The 16,789-nt window shown below is 34.2% G+C and overlaps 1 protein-coding gene across 1 annotated transcript; it reads left to right on the top strand.

Moving 5' to 3' along the window:
• The first annotated feature begins 595 nt into the window (after positions 1–595).
• On the top strand, positions 596–16,726 carry LOC117161961 (uncharacterized). Its single transcript, XM_033343749.2, has 3 exons — positions 596–909; positions 14,453–14,721; positions 15,631–16,726. The coding sequence occupies exons 1-3, from the start codon at positions 810–812 to the stop codon at positions 15,682–15,684; spliced, it is 423 nt and encodes a 140-aa protein (XP_033199640.1). The 5' UTR covers positions 596–809; the 3' UTR covers positions 15,685–16,726.
• The last annotated feature ends 63 nt before the right edge of the window (positions 16,727–16,789 follow it).

Here is a 16,789-nt window from a genome sequence, read left to right as displayed (position 1 = left end):
ATAATCCTATAAAGATAATCAGTAGGTTAGGTGGAATTACAGAAGTGCAAAAACACAAAATAAATTCCGTATCCAGTTGAAATTTGCAACGTAGATGCAATTCCTGATAGTTGCATTAACCCCTAGAAATACGTTATTTACAGAGACAATAATAAAAAATCGGCATTGTATTAAAGGGTAGTTTTACGAAAAAGTTGAACAATTTCTTCGCAAAAATTTGAAGAGATAGGATGCGATTGAAATTCCGCCGAAAGATTTTCAAACTGAGAGATTCCAGCAATTTTTAAACTTCCACTCTTCCAACGAACTATAAGTAAAATCAAGAAATTTTCAGGCTTAAAGCCACGACGTACACTTAGAATCAAAATAGAGATCTGTACACCCTTTCTAACGAGTTCCATCAACCTTCAAAGTTACACGACCATATGTATATGTAACATGTATATGCATACGAAGTACAAAGGAGTTCACTAACGAACGAGTTAAATGTCTCCGCGATTCGTGTCTCTTTCAATGAGTTTTATCAACCCGCATGTTCACAACATATCAACACCCTGTATATAACCAGTATTATATACCACCCACAGTGTCTGCGTAGTCAGCGTGCTCGACTCAGCAATGTTCGACTGCGCCACTCTGGTTTCCGCTCTCGTAAAAGAAGGACCGCGTAACGTCTCCTTCGTTCATTCACAACCACCTGCTCGTCGAGGAAGCATCGGATCTTTTGGTTCGTCTGCCAGTTGCCGATCGAGTCATTCGGACCAGTCAACAGGAACGGCTTCCAGAGATACAACTTGCATAAGAAGAGAATGAAGAGCAACGCGACTTCCGGTCTTCCGCTGTCGATCTGTGTATCGGTCTGCACTCTAGTGATTCTACTGTCTGTCAGCGAGACAGTTTACGCTAAACGTGAGTATTGTTGTTTATTTTACATTTGCGGCTGTTTTAGAAATTTCTTATTCCACGAAACACATCGTCAAAGAGTATCTTTTCCCGATCGTTTCTTCGCGTTTATCGAAGATACAAAAAGTATCGCGATTCTTCCCTATACGAGTATCTATCGGTCATTTTTGTATTAAATATTTCTTACTACTATTCGTAATATTCTTTTGTAGGCTATGTATCGCTGGTTGTCGCGCTTGTCAATTAGAATTCTGTTTTGTAAAACGATCATATGTTTTCCTATTGCTTCGAACTCTTCTTTCATTTGTCATTGCATATTTCAAAGAGGAGGATGAGTTACGAAATAGAAGATTTTGATTAGAACGATCTCGATATCTACTCTCAGAGTTTAGATATTATCGGCAAACGTGTATCGTTCACCTTCTTAAAATATTTTTTTTTTTTTGTTGAACTCTGATAAAGAAGAGAGCGAGGAGTTAGTGGTTTAAAGCGAAGCGAACGTTGTGGAACAAGATGCTCTCATGCGAATGATTCAGACATTTTTGTTTTTGTAATGGAAGTACTCGGGTATTATTAAAGAATAAAACTTTCTTCTTCCATAAATTTCCTTGAATTCTGCGTTATACGAGAGTTTCAGGGGAGGGCTAAAGATTTTCTCATTTTAGAGAGTAAAGGTGATCATAAAATAAGGTACATCGATATTTATCGCTTGTTTCGAGTAGATAATTTGTTTTTTAGACTAAACGTAGGAATGTTTCGAGCGAAGTATTTCGAATTTAGTAAGTTTGAGTTTAATGTTTTTATTTAAACGTAACGTAAAGGAATATTAAGACTTGGAAAGCGAAATACGAGAATGGAATATTATTTATTTTCCTAAAAATATAAAAGTAGGAAATTTCGGATCTCCTCGAACAATTTTATTATATATTTTATTAATAATATCAATTCCCATCACACACGCTATCAGGTACATTTCCATTCCGTACATTTCCCTCCTTATAACCCCCTAATTTTCCACCTTTACACCGCATATTATAATTAGACCTTGGCGAGTATAATTCAATTTGTTCCGATCGAAGTTTAATAAAGATCTCGGTGGTTTCGTGTTTCGTATCGTTTAACCACCCGTTTCGCGAAGGATCGTGGCGTGAAACGGAGAAAGGAACGTTCTCTCGTTTTTAAAAGAACGCGTCTGCCAGTAGGCAAACGTACAAGAAATATGACAGCGGCTGTTACAATTGTGAATGAGAATCTTTGATATTCGTTCTTTGTTGTTCGCAGAGAACGAACTTTATTTAAAAGGAACTTTACTCCGCGCTGTACCGCAGAAAAGCTACGGTGTAGTTTAAGAGCAATCGAACGAATACTTAATTCTCGGTCGTTCGGCGTAACGTGAACTTAAATTAGTTTCATCGTGATAGCAAACAAAGATTATTGGCTCGATGTTACGCGTTAATCCGAATGTTTCATTATAAACGAATTACCTTTTCCTTTAGTTTGTCGATACTCCACCCCCGTGATCGTTTCATTGCGTTAAGATATGGAAAGAAAACTTTCATACGACATGCCATACGCATAATCTTTCGATTTAACTTTAACGTTTATATGTTCAAACTAAATTGTACGCAGTAAATCAAGCGAAGATACACCGGGTTATATCGTACGATAAAATTGCGAAGCAAATTGAATGGAATACTTATTTTTCTTGAAAATTTCACCGTGGTTTCACCATTCTGCAAAACATCTACAGAAAAATGATCAAAGAATAACGTAAGAATAATCACAGTTATATCCAATGTATCAGTGGTTTTCTTTTCTTTCTTTTTACGTATAACGCGAAGATTTGACCGAACATTATTAAACTTGTACGTTTCTCTTTTTTAATTCTAATGTTGGTAATTCTGCTTCAACTTATTCAACGTTTTTTTTAATCCAATAGTTGCAACTCCGTTGAATCTACGTCCGTTCGTCATTTTGTAAAATACCGAACATTTTGTAACATACTGAAAACACAGTTTAAACTTACGTAACAATTGATCCGGACGGTAAAGACACGAACGAGCGTGCACAGTTTTACATTATGCCTTGGTGTTCGCGCGTAATTGGATTTGTTCATATTTGTCGATACTTCCGTTGCTAATTAATCGTGCACTCCCTTCGATCAACTCGATTCTACGTTTAAGTGAATCGCAACTAATGATCACTTTAATCGACGTGACGCGAAACGGCTGGAAGGAAGTAAATATCTCGTGTTGCTGTGAATAAAACGATTTCTTTTTGTGAGCAACTTTCCTCACTTCGTAGGGGATAATTATGTAAACGGAGTAGAAAATATGGTTATAGAGAATCTTTGAATTTTCTAGCGATCGTGCGAATTATCGGAAGTTGGTATAGAAATTAGATCAATTTGCTGAAAAGCGATTTGTTTTCTGTCGAGCGCTTGTTGAGACAGTTATCAGTTCTCGATGATCCTCTTGATAAAATAAGTTACAGTTAATTGTGAACGTGCTGTTGATTTTCATCTTTAGACCAGTCCAATACTTTTGTGTTTCTGTGGCTTTACTCCTTTCAGTGAAAATAGCGAAGAATATTTCACTAAGTGGATTTAGGATACATTGAATTTACTTTGAAATTGTAGTTTATTTATTACTTGGTCTGTTCATCGGTATCCCTTTAATATTTTAAAACGAGACTTACGTTTCGATGAAATTAGACTCGATGCTATAATTTTCACAATTCTTTTTCGAACGAACGAGCTTTTCCATATGTGACTAATTACACATCAGAAAATGGTAATTATTATTATCGCTGCTTTCAATGACGTTGTCGGATAGATTCCACGAATTTACCGTAAATTATTTTGTAGACGGGCTATGCGAAATTGAACCATCGATTCTCCATTATTATACAAAATCCCCTAACTCGCAGGTATTCGTACTCATCTGTTTAGTACACGTTTTTGTTTCTCAGTGACATTCAATTGTTAGATCACTCGTTAGTTTCCATCGATAGCAGAAATCGAATTGTATCCTTTGACGTTTCTTACCTGTTAATTATCATAGGTGTAATCAGTACGATTATTAAGCAGGCAAAGTAAGGTCAAGGTATAATGTTTTACGACGCTATACGTACAAGATCAAAATGCAAGTAAGGCAGATCGGAATTCGAACGTATATAAAATGTCTAGACAAACGAACGGGGACGAGGATATCGAATAGAATTGCTTTTGTTAAATAATAATAAATAATAAACGTAGAAAATTTAACGAACGTAATTGTAAATTGAGTTTATTCACGATTCACTCGTGCAATTGTTTGAAATTTGTGGAATTAATGTATGTTGGAGAATAAATACGAAACGGTAGATACAGATAAATTATTTTATCGCAAGGGTATGTAAATTATCTCGTAATTAATAGTTCCAAGCTTTCAATGTTTCTTTGTCTCACTTTTTCTACTCGTTTTATCATATTCAATGGATAGCTAACGAATCTGTTTAATTAGTTTTTAAATATATTTCTCACAGTAGGTTAGAGACGAAAGAATATAATCGAAAGATTTAAAGACAATTCTCTTATATTTTTGTTTCGTAATAGCAAAAACCGATACATACGTATAACTGAAATGTTAACATCTGACAGATGTACGGTGCGCGTATCATGTCCATGTCGTATGACCGACCCACGTTTTATTTATCTTGTTTTGTTTTTTTGCAAGTACGTGGTCGACATTGTAGTTGTTTTATCACTTTAAAGAATCGTGGAAATTTTCATCTGTACTTTTAAAACAATTTTTTTCTATAACGTATAACATGATTTTTATGGTTAAAGTTAATCGAGTGTAATTTAAAATACCGAGCTCCATTCGCAAAATATTGTAACAAGAAACGTAAAACGATCGAAGCTCTGTCGATCAGAATTTGTTCGATGATTCTGGAAAGTACTACGTAATAAAATTTTATAGCGATTTGTTTAATTAGATCGCTTTAAATCGGCCGTAAATATACTTTATATTAAAAAGTTGACAAAAACAAAACTCGTACGACGTCAAGGGAGATACACGTACAATATGCTAACTAGTTTCTCGTAACTTTATGCTGTTATCGAGATGCGGAGATTGGTTTGAAATTTTTAAAACTGGTTTGGAATTTTTTGAATGCGACGTTCGATGTTCTCTTCTAAATATAATATGGTATACGAAGTCTTGTAAGTTGCTCGTATAGAAAACACGTAACATGTTTTACTTGCTCAACAACGCGTCGAGGAATCCATAAATTTATAAACCATTAATTCGTAAATGTAAACGTTATTCGTCGAGTTATCGCATTCCCTGACCGGCTTACTCGTCAAATTTAACGTTATTTAAATGGAGCTAAAGAGTTACTTCGAAACTTCGTAGATGGACAGGAAATTGGAAATTGCTTAAGCATCTTATATATTGGTAAAGTAATTTATAAATATTTAATAACAAAATAGATTTTTTTATATACTGACAGCATTTTTCTTTTCGATGGAAAAGAATAGCTTAGTGGGAGTGGTTCTTACGTTCATAAGTACGTAGTTGCGTGATCCTGGTTTTAGTTCACTGAAGATGTACAAGATATTTTATAATACACGAGATATAAATAACAAAAGGCAGAGAAGTAATAAAAGTTCATACAAGTACGAGTTCTATTCGTAGTCATTTTCGTGTTCGAACAATATGCAGCTGCTTATCGCATTACAGTGAGTGGCCTAACGAGCATTATGATTTCAATGTAAACCTGTGGTTTTCGTATTATAAGCATGCCATACGTTTAAAAAATTCCAAGTATCCATTTATATCCTAAATAATAGCGAGCAATTTTCTACAAATTATGTTATACTTCGTACCATTCTGAACAAGAGGGTTTTAATTAATTTTTAACGAAGAAATTACATTTTTAAAGAAACAAAAAGTTATTAACGAAGAAAATGCGTTTCAATTATATTTCCATTAAACTTTACGATTCTTTTATCGAAAGGAAATATATATACTGAAATTGAAAAACATTTATATTTCATGCATATTCTTATCTCTAATGCTCGAGTACAGGAATATTTCATCGCAATTATAAAGAATTTTACCTCCTTACATTGGTTCCATTATTATGTACCTTTAATCGTCTTATTCGTTGCGGTTCCATCCGATCTAAATCTTATTACTCACGATAATTCGATGTATGGAAAATATGATGGGGGATGGATTTTACTTACCAAGAACTCAAAAGTATCGTGTACCACCTCAATAACGTCGATGATATATCGGCTTATAATACATATCTATATATATATATATAATCTAGCCCTTTACCACAGTATGGAAAAGTATCAATATCTGATTAAGTATGAATTGATTCAAATAGGAAAAGTAAAAGAACTATCTTCGAATACAATCTTCTTTTTTCTTCGTCTATAATCGTAATAAATACGATTACGATTTAACGACACGGTTTATTAAAATAAATACGTATAACATTGTATACATATCGTATAAATAAATAATTACGCGACTTTAGTATTTTGTACAGTGAGTAGTATTCCATCGAAAGTGAATTGACACAGTACGCGATTATATCAAATGATTTTTTACGAGTTGGCATAAAGATCGATCAACGAAGGCAGGCAGGTATTCCTCTATAAAGGTTTTCACGAATCGACAGTTATTTTACTCTAACGAGCTAATCTCGCCCCATCTGTGTATAGCGTAAAGTATATTGTCTATGTAAAACTATTTTCACAAATGAGAAATTCGCTGTTAAGTCTATAATCCTATATTTTCTATAAATTTAAAGTTTCAAAAAAGATAGATTAACTGTGTCATCGAGGAACTTCCGATTCATTCGCCAACCTCATTTTTAATTTAGGAATTACGTTAAACAGACGTTCATAATTTGTCAAGAGATACATTTTTTGGACGCGATTCTCCAAATTTCAAAAATCAATGGATAGACGGACTTTCCTTTAAGGTTCTTCTATTTAGACACCTTAACCAAGGGATTAAAGCATCTTTCTCGTTACTTCGGATGTACTGTTATTTCCCGAACATCTGGTTCATTAACAATCGCTTTTGCTCGTAGTTCGTGAGTAACTAACGTGAAAGCATTGTTCCAGCCAGGTGCGGTACGATCGAACTTTCATTTGCCCTTTACCTTTAATTGGGTGAGCGTTACGTCTTTCGTTAGAACGATTAGGATTGTATCGAAGGTAACCTACGATTCAATTTTTCCAACAATTGGCTTATTAGTAGAGTTCTGAACATACCGAGACGCGATTATCCGAACAATATCCGGCGTCGCGTAATTTCGATAAAACCTGCATATCGTTTATCATACGGCAGAATATCGAATACAAGTGGACGTAATATGGCAAAAGTAATTAGCGTGATAGAACATTATTCAGTAGGATGGAGAATGTATGCTTCGTTTGATTCATTTTCTAACTAGTCAGTTTACAAATAATAAACCAAGGGGAATTTGTAAAATATTTATAAAACATTAATAACACACGGGTATATGGGCAAAAACGACGATATAAATCGATATTCGACAAAGTATAGCGATTAACAAGAATTTTATTTTATTTACATACGTAAGTCGATTATAAGTTTTTTCTTGATATAATTACTACGAGAAAGATCAATTATCTATCGACTAATTTTCTGTTTTATTATTACACGTAATTTCCACGTGTATTAATAGAATTAAAAAATGATTAGCAAATATATAATAAAGTCAACGAAGTTACGCCTTAATTACGTTAACGGTACTCGTTCCCCATCAGTTGAAGTTCAAAGTAATTTATAATGTATGCATGGGAAATATCAAAGAATCTACGTAAATCGACCATTCAAGAAACAAAGGAAGAATTAAATCGTTTAACGAAACAGTTTTTCATGCGGTGAATTAAATTCGAAAGAAAAATTACCTACTTTCTCGGGTACATTAAAAGGTTTTCCAAACGATTTCCAACGAAACGTAAAAATAACGTATATGCATCGTCTTGTATCATCTCCATTATATTTTCCAAGCTCGATTATTTATTCAAGCGGTCGAGCATCGATGTCGGACAGTGGGGCAATCTCGCGACGAAGAAGAGACGGTTTCCGCGAACTCGCAAGAATTTCGAAATTTCGCGAAATTCTAGAAATCGGAAAACAATGGAATACGCTCTCGTTACGCAACAAACGATAACAATCATTGGATCTGTAGAAGAATGCGAATACTCTGCATCGGTGTGTTCGTTATCATCGTTATTTAGTAACGTGATATTGTTTCACTCATTACAAACTGACAATGAGTACTTACGGCCGATCGTAAAATTAATGAACAAGTGCGTCGTGTTTTTCCAATAACGTCGTTGCGTAACGTACGTGTAAGTAAGATGATTTTTTTTTTTTTAGCGAAGGTACATACTTGTTTTTTGTTTCGATATTTTAGAAAGAAAAAAGAAAAAAGAAAAGAAGATTAAAAGGAGAATGCACGTAGCTAAAACACCTTTGAAAAGTCAAATAGTGGACGACACGTATAGATATAGCAGGACACAGTTGTAAAATTAAACAAAAGAAGGTAATACAATATTCTTTTTGATCGTTCCGATGTAACGATTCGAAAATGTATAAAAATTGGATAAAATACAGAGTATTCAGCATGCTTTAAACGCGAAAGGCAGATTTCTACGGAGACGAATCGCTTTTATTAAATCACTTGATCCCAGAAATAACGACGTTTCTACCTACAACGAGGTCGGCAAGTTGCTCCTCTTTTACCGTTGCCTTTCAAGAACGATGTTTCATCTTGCCTGCGTTGACACTGTGACTCTGGGAGGTGAAGATCACTTTGAAAATTCAGTACGCGTCATGGAAATGTTTTGCATTGTTACTCGGCACAATATTATCCTTGACTGCCCAATTATTTTTGGAGATAAGGAACGAATCTCGCGTTCGTTTCACGAAGAAGAATCGAACGCGTGTTTAAGTCGATAAATCGTCTTGCCTGCATTTTGCAAAAATATTTTACAGCGATTTTCCTTTTTAATAAATGCGCGAATTTTATTATTTATAGAGAATCGAAGCGGATTTTATTTTGTTTGAGTGCAATTTAGGTTAAAATTTGCATTACACGTAAACGAAGCAAATAGTATTGAGCCAATTTCGATTTTTATCCTATGTAACGTCGTGGTATTTGTAAAAATTTGTAGGCAGTTTTGTAAATATTTGGCGAGCTTTATTTTGCAAATATTCATAACGAACGAGGTAGCGTTTGCTTCGTTTTTTCCCTTAATCTGTGGATTAAAGTTGGAGAGAAGTTAAAATGAAAGAAACTGAATCGATTCAAGTTTCGTTCTGTATAAAGACTCGCGGTATTTGTTTTACTTGTTACATAATGATTGGAGACTACGGTTTAAAGTTGAAATTAATCGCACGATCGAAAGGTACAGCTACATTAGACGTATTCTATGAAATTCAGCTACGAACGACATCGATTTGTTTCCTTCAAATCGATGTAACTTTTTTATATTGTAAAGAAGTTTCGAAAATTTGTACATTCACGGGCGAACCAAAATTCGCTGACATTCGTTGTATAAAATGTAATTGACTTTTCTCCAATTGTTTCCGCTAGAAAATGTCCACGGTTAATATAATTGCTTTCCTTTTGTCATCCGTTCGTATGATACCGCGTGCGCGCCCGTGCGTGTGTGTATGTATGTGTAAATCTATAAAATTTCTACCATTCTGGCTGTCACAGTATTTCAGTTGTTGGCTTTAGCATCTAAGCAGGAACAGCGTTTGATCGACTTTCGTCGTTTCGTTTCAAAATTTGATAGAAATCGACAAATACGGAACAGAATAATCGTTCGTTAAAGACTGGAGATTTGTCGATCGATTCGATGATATTTAATACGAAAAATATGGTAAAAATACGCCGACCTTTTCTAAAAGTTAAACATTCGTACGATCGCTGGAACGCTGATGGTTGGTTACAGAGCACTTTCGAACACATTCGACTGCATTAAAAGCGAACATTAACAGTGCTTGGAAAACAGTGGAACAAGCTTTAACAGCATAGCGATTTTATCACGAATAAATACTGCCACGATAAATCAAGGTACAAATAGTAATAAAAACAGGCTACCACGTGTCGTTACATTTTGACGCATCCGTAACCGGAGACAATGGAATCATGCGAGCTGCCAACCTCGTTTACGCTCGTGTTCGCACGTGCAATTGCAGTTGGAGCCAGTAGAATAGGCTGTCCAGCCGTGGAATGCATTTTCTCGACGATCGTAAACACAAAGTGCGAATGAATCGTTTGTCGAGATCGCGTCGCCCGCAAATATTTCTATTTTCCTCGGCTCGAGTAAAAAACGATTTATCGTGAGAATGTACATATACGCGAAGTACAGAACTCGAAAGGACGTTGTTCGTGCCTCTCGTTTTCGACTTTTCAACGGCCCGCTCTTGCTTATCGATGTTCAAAAAAGAATACGTCGTACGATGTACATAAAATTAGAAATATAAGTATTGGCACAATTTTTAGTTTCTTTAAAACGGAATAATTTTCTTTTTTTAGATTGGATCGAACGACTTTTATTTTTTTCTTTCTTTTTTCTTCGAGAAGTTAGGAGCGTAAAAAAGATTTTGAAAAAATTGTAGCTGATCGGAATCGCGAAGGAAATAGTAAAGGTCGCTACCCGCAACTTTTTTATGTGAAATAAAAATTTAAAAAATACGTTCTGTAGATTTGCGTCATCTGAAAATTTCATCGAAATCGGTTAACGTGGCTATTAGTTGCAAACGATTAAAAATAATGAAAGCGATGAAAAACGAAACGATGAAAGTTTCTATATATTTCATTTTCGATGCCCATTGCCTGTTTCTGTAACCGATTCCGATGGAATTTTTAGCATGTGTTTAACCAACGTAGATCTACAAAGTGTACTTTTAAAGTTTTCGTTACAGATAAAAGACTCGTAAAAAGTGACCTTTACTATTTTCTTCCTGTTTCCGACCAACTGCAAAACTTTTCAACTTCTTCTTTCACACGTCCATCTAGTAAACTAATCCTTCTAACTCGGCAGAAAAATTCAAGTCGTTTGGTCCGATTCTAAAAAGCTTACTCTGTTTTGAAGATACTTATGTTCCTAACTGTACACGTAAAGCATGTATTTGTCCGTTTGATTTTTCGAAGGATTCACGCTCTTCGACAGAATAAAACATCTTCGTCGATGGTCGTAAGAATGTTTGCCATACGCCCGCGATGGGGGACTCAAATGTCTATAAAATGTCACTGTCCCTCGTTCTCGTTCTTCCTTTCTGAAAAAATATTTTTATGTGTACGTAGGTAAGCTAAATTAAAAGACACATGTACGTGGTTATGTTCGCCTGGCTACACTTGCTCAGTTTATCTAGACACGCATTTACATAGATAAAAGCTGTTCTTCGATAATTTTATGACTTTGCTGTATCTCCTCCACGAATAGCAAGCGGCTGCCTCTGATGTCCAGTATCATCGCGCAGTTCCAGCTATATCAAATACCAAAATTTTCCAGCTGTTGGACATAAAAAGGTGGGCGTGTTGAATTTTCATTGACATCATCCGATCTAGCACGTGTAGGTTGTTTCTTCTCTTATCGAGGGTACTTAGAAAAGCGAAGTTTATCAAGAAGAATGTTCAAAATGTGTTAATCAACCCTTTCTACAAATATTCGTGTGAACAGCTTGAACTTTATCTATTCCTTATCGAAAACTTTGATATATGTTAGCAATAGGAACTGTCAGAAGCGTAGTTAAATTAATCTAGCGAGAAACTGAATATCTCTCTTATTAATTTCACCGGTTTTATAACGAACCAACCGGTTGACGTTGTATTCTGTTTTCTTAAAAATTTAATGTAAAGGAGCTAACTACGCAAGCCATAATTGCATATAACAGTTACTGCACTTTATGTATTATCAATTTTTAATATCCACTCGATGTACTTTTATTCCTTACCTCGTTATCAACGTTATATCATAGTTTATTTTCTTCTAAACCCTCTCACAGTGTTCTTATCCATATTTTCATTTTTAAACGAGAATTTTATTTCATTTAAATTCTTATAATTTAAATCTATATAACAGTAGATATTATGTTCTTCGAATGAAAATGGAATATCTCAAATCTAAATTAACCTTCCATCCTATTTCAACTAATATCTTTTGTTAGAATATTTTATTATTTAGCGCGTCTTTAACGCACGTTTATGCAATCGCAACCTTTAGCAACAACGAAAAGAAACGAGCGACAGTGAACCATCGCTTGCCTCTACAGACAGTACAGTCTTGTTCGTATGATCGAAGAAGGGAATTCCAATTACTTTCGCCTTTTCGTTTGAATCTACTAGACTTTCAACGCTCTATTCGATCCCTTGACTCTTTCACGTTGTTTAAAAAAGTATTCATATTTTATATCGTATACTATATGTAGCTATTAAACAAGTTACAAGTCAAACGATAAACGATCGAGCTCTTTTTATATAGAAGAACGTAGATGCCCTCTTACAAAAATAATTCCTATATAATTTTTCTATTCGCCTTCCCTTTTGTTGTAGCTAACTAAAAACGAAGGAAAAGCAAGAGGAATCATTTTTGCGATCTGTGTAGTTTGCCATTCACAGAGTAACCTTTGTGTAAGAAAAAAAGAAAATCCTTGTTGGCAACGAGCTCTCTGGCGATCGAGTCCCTTTAAAGAGCTTTCGAAGCTTTTAAAACGCGCGAACAGGACGCGGCAGGGGAAAGAAGCTCGAAACCGTTGATCGATTAGAGCCAGCCTTCGTTTAAGATAATAATCGAGTGAATAAGTTCGAGCCCTCGTTCGATTCGTTTGGTTTTTCATTTTTTCTGCCGATCACGTACGGCCAATCACGTCTCGTGTCACGCTTTCTAGTTTGTCATTTAGTTTGCTCTCTCGCGCGATACATTCTTTTTTCTTGCTTTTCTCTTCTCCTCCTTTTCCTATTCCGCTCGATTTATGATTTGCTTTCAGGAGATTCGATTGATTCATGCCGCGTAGGTACATTCAACTTTAAATTATTTAAGGACCACGTTTTATTTCATCGTGGCATGGAATACGTTTTATATTTGTGAATAGGTTGCGAATGACAGGAATGGTGATACAATTTCGTTTATGATTTCTTATTCGTACTCCTGTTTTAGTTTGATCGTGCGTAAAGTATTTATATTAAAATTGGTAAACTCTATAAGGCAAATTGATTAGGAATATACTATACGTCGTGTGACATACACGCGACACTTGTTTACGACTGAAATATTGAGAGTAAATTTCATTCATTATGCAATCAGAAAATGAAAACTTACGTAGCATGTAAATGTTGGCTTGGTTAAGGGGTAATAGGTTGCTCAAAATATTTTAATGATTCGTGTAATTGTTAATTAAATCGTACAACCTGTTGACAGAGTCTCTGCGTTTAAATCGACATGTATATTGCAATAGTACAAGATGTATACAGATATCAACGTATATCACATTTTATATCGCGAAGTCATTTGGTTTTTGCTAAAACGTTTATTTCAGAATAGCATTTTTCTACTTCTTCGTGTAACGTTTTTTGCTTACGGGTCGAAAACGTGTTATTCGTCTCGTTCTCTTTCTCTTAGTAGTCGATTATATCTCTTTACTTAAAAGATGGTACTGCACATTCGAATTTATGGGATTACGTATTTATCTTTATATCTGTCGTCTATTGCAGGGCCATTAATTTTCAAATTTTACATCGTCTAAGAAATATTAATTACTAAAATGGATCATATAGCTATGTATGTTCTATAAAGTATAAAATCTTTCTTGCTCCACGTTCTGTAGAATCAATTTCGAAGGTTCCATATTACGAATTCCCGTTCGTGATCCGTTAAAAGCATTTATTTTTTCCACTTCGTATCACGGAAGGAGGAAAGTAAATTTGAAAGTGAAATTAGATTTTACGCTTCCGTTTATCAGCTTCTAATAGTTTGGCATTCCGTACGATACGCGTTTTCTTTTATTTTGCAAATACGCTGTCTTAAATCTAACGAAATTTTTACATTCAAAAATAAGCTGAGATACAAATTATGTTCTTACGATGCTCGTCGATGGTTTGACACTTTGTCTGATAAAAAGTTTGCTCTTGTTGGCGAAAGGTATAAACCTGGATACCAGAGGTCGGAAATAGTTATAAAATAGTAAAATACGGTCGAGTATTTTCAAATGAAACAATAGTTAAATGGTCTGTTAGAGAAGTACCGCAGCTATTTTCTACTGTTAAGTCAAACGAATGTACGTTAGAATTCTAGTAACTGTATATCATACTCTAAAAGTAACATTTATATTTCTGTACATTTATGTAAACTACAAGGAGCAGACTGTAATGGTAAACTATATTTTATGACAAATGTCTTTCATCATAAATGTATTTGATTTAATCATTTCTTCTCTTAAATTAGTTTAGTATGTTAAATTTCATAATTGTAAAAGTAATCTCGTTTCCATTTTAACAGGTGGTTGTTCCGCGTTCGGACATTCCTGTTTCGGTGGACACGGCAAGAGGTTCGATTCGCATATACAGGGCAACGTTCTTCAAGAGAATCAAGTAGACGCGGCTACCAGCGACAAACATCAAGAAATGGAACCTCTACGACTGCGTAACGAGTTCGTTATTCCTGGGAGGAAGTTCGAAGGACAAGAAGAGATGCTTCTTCCTCAGACGCGTAGGCAGGATTCTACGAGATTCGACCCTTTCACTTTGTCGTTCATCGTTCGGCAATGGGTATGCAAATATTTGATTTCATGAAAAAGCAAAAACGAATGAATAGAATCGCCTATCAGTAACTTGAACAATGCAGGTACTATCGAGTTGCGGAACTTGGTTAAAGCGCGAATCTTTTATCTGAAGATCTTCCGTTGTAAAACTATACCTTCACCTGTACCCATCAGTAACTTAAGTATTTTAAGTTCTATCGTAATGCAAAACCTCATTAAAAAGTTAACTTTCTTCGGCACCTTCCTTTGTAACTTTTATACTGTCTATAGTGGTTTTGTATGCTAATTAGACGCGGGATTGGATCAGAGTATCAAGCTTCTCCCTAAGTCACACTTCTATTTCCGTTTATGTTCTTCCTTCCTTCCTTGTTCGTCTTCCTCCCTTTTCCTCATTTAAATTTCAAACGTTCTTTATATAAACGTTAGTTTCACATTATTCTAGCAAATACTATTAAAGGTACTGTTTCTTAGAATAATTAAACGAATGAATTATGGGTTTAACGAATAAGTGAAGAAGCATAGTAAGCTGAATTAATACGAGATTTAACGATAGTAATAAATAGTGCAAGCAAATTTCATTTTATACGATAGATTCTTCGCTGTCCGAAAATCTATTTATGTAAAACGTCTTACTATGCTTACAACATATTTCTTTCGTTATTTGCTATGAAATTAGTAATCTTGTATAATGACGATATGCAATATGTAATACCAATGCATAATGCATATAATATCAATTTCAAATCGTAACTATCGTAACTTAAGTGTAGGATGAACTTGTTCAAAGATGAATTGTTAAATGTTACGGAAGTATTAAGTTTATAAAAGCATCGTTCATTCGTTTTCACGCTTTATTCGTAAGGAACTAAAGAACTCGATTGATCGATGATACTAACGATTCAATTAATAATTGCAGTTGACGTCGCAACATCGCCTTCATCAGCCGGACGTGGAGCTTAATAACAAATAAACGGATAAGCGTTTCTATTATACTTTGAATTCGAAACGAAGAATTTGGAAAATATTAGATATCAAAAATATGTGAAATTGATAAGTGAAAATATTTTAACGAAGTATCTTGGCTGTTATCGTATTATAATTTTACCAATTCTTTATGTTACGTTTCCTTATACTTTACAAGTAAGATGAATTTTACTTTAACGATTCGTTAATATGTAGCATGTGTGTATTTTATTTTTGTTTGCATCGAACGAAAATAATAAATAGAAACTATTGTACTTTAGTACTTCCACTTATATTCGCGGATTTTCGTTTTAGCATTAAATTGTTTAATATAATTGTTAACGTTCAAATTGAATGATATGTAAGCATAAAGTAGAACGAATAAAATGTTATTCCTTAAAATGATTGTTTATTTTATTTAATGTATTTTAATGCGACGTGAATCTTAAATCTCTACAATCTTAAAATCTCTCTATAATACTATGTGACTTGGAAGTTATATACATACATGTTCATATTGTATTTTGTAAATTTTCTTTCAACCATTTATTACTGCGCTATTCTACCTTATACATTGTATATTACACGTGTTACTATTCCGATATCAAGTGATTTATTTATAACAATTGGGTATCAGTTTTCATCTTCTCTTTCCACAGTCTGTTAATCCTAACACTTGTTGTGAATTAATTTATCAAGCATTTTGACACGAATGTCGTAGAAGGTGGTTAGACTGTTTCATAATTAATATCAACTTGTTGATTTTCAAACGAATATATGTATATTGGTATACATAGGTTAAGGAGTTGAATTATTTTGAGAAAAACATAATGATAAATGAACGCGACTAAAGCAGCTGTGCAGTAGCAATTAAGTTGTATAATATAAATATACTCCGGACGATTAATCGATATGTCCATAATTTATGGAAGATTTCGTCGTTTGTTTGTTTTATTTTCATTATTTTCTAAGAGTTGTCTGTATTCTATCTCAATTTTTATAGCGACCACAAAAAAAATGTTACGAAATAAACAGATTTATTATCAGCATTTATTTTATTTGTTATTATTTACGTTTCTACTTCTTACAGACATTAAATGTAAATAATTACA

Source organism: Bombus vancouverensis, chromosome 13 (genome assembly GCF_051014615.1).
Source record: "Bombus vancouverensis nearcticus chromosome 13, iyBomVanc1_principal, whole genome shotgun sequence".
Taxonomy (NCBI): domain Eukaryota; kingdom Metazoa; phylum Arthropoda; class Insecta; order Hymenoptera; family Apidae; genus Bombus; species Bombus vancouverensis.
Note: the sequence above shows the minus strand (reverse complement) of the source record. Positions and strands in the feature narration are given on the sequence as shown.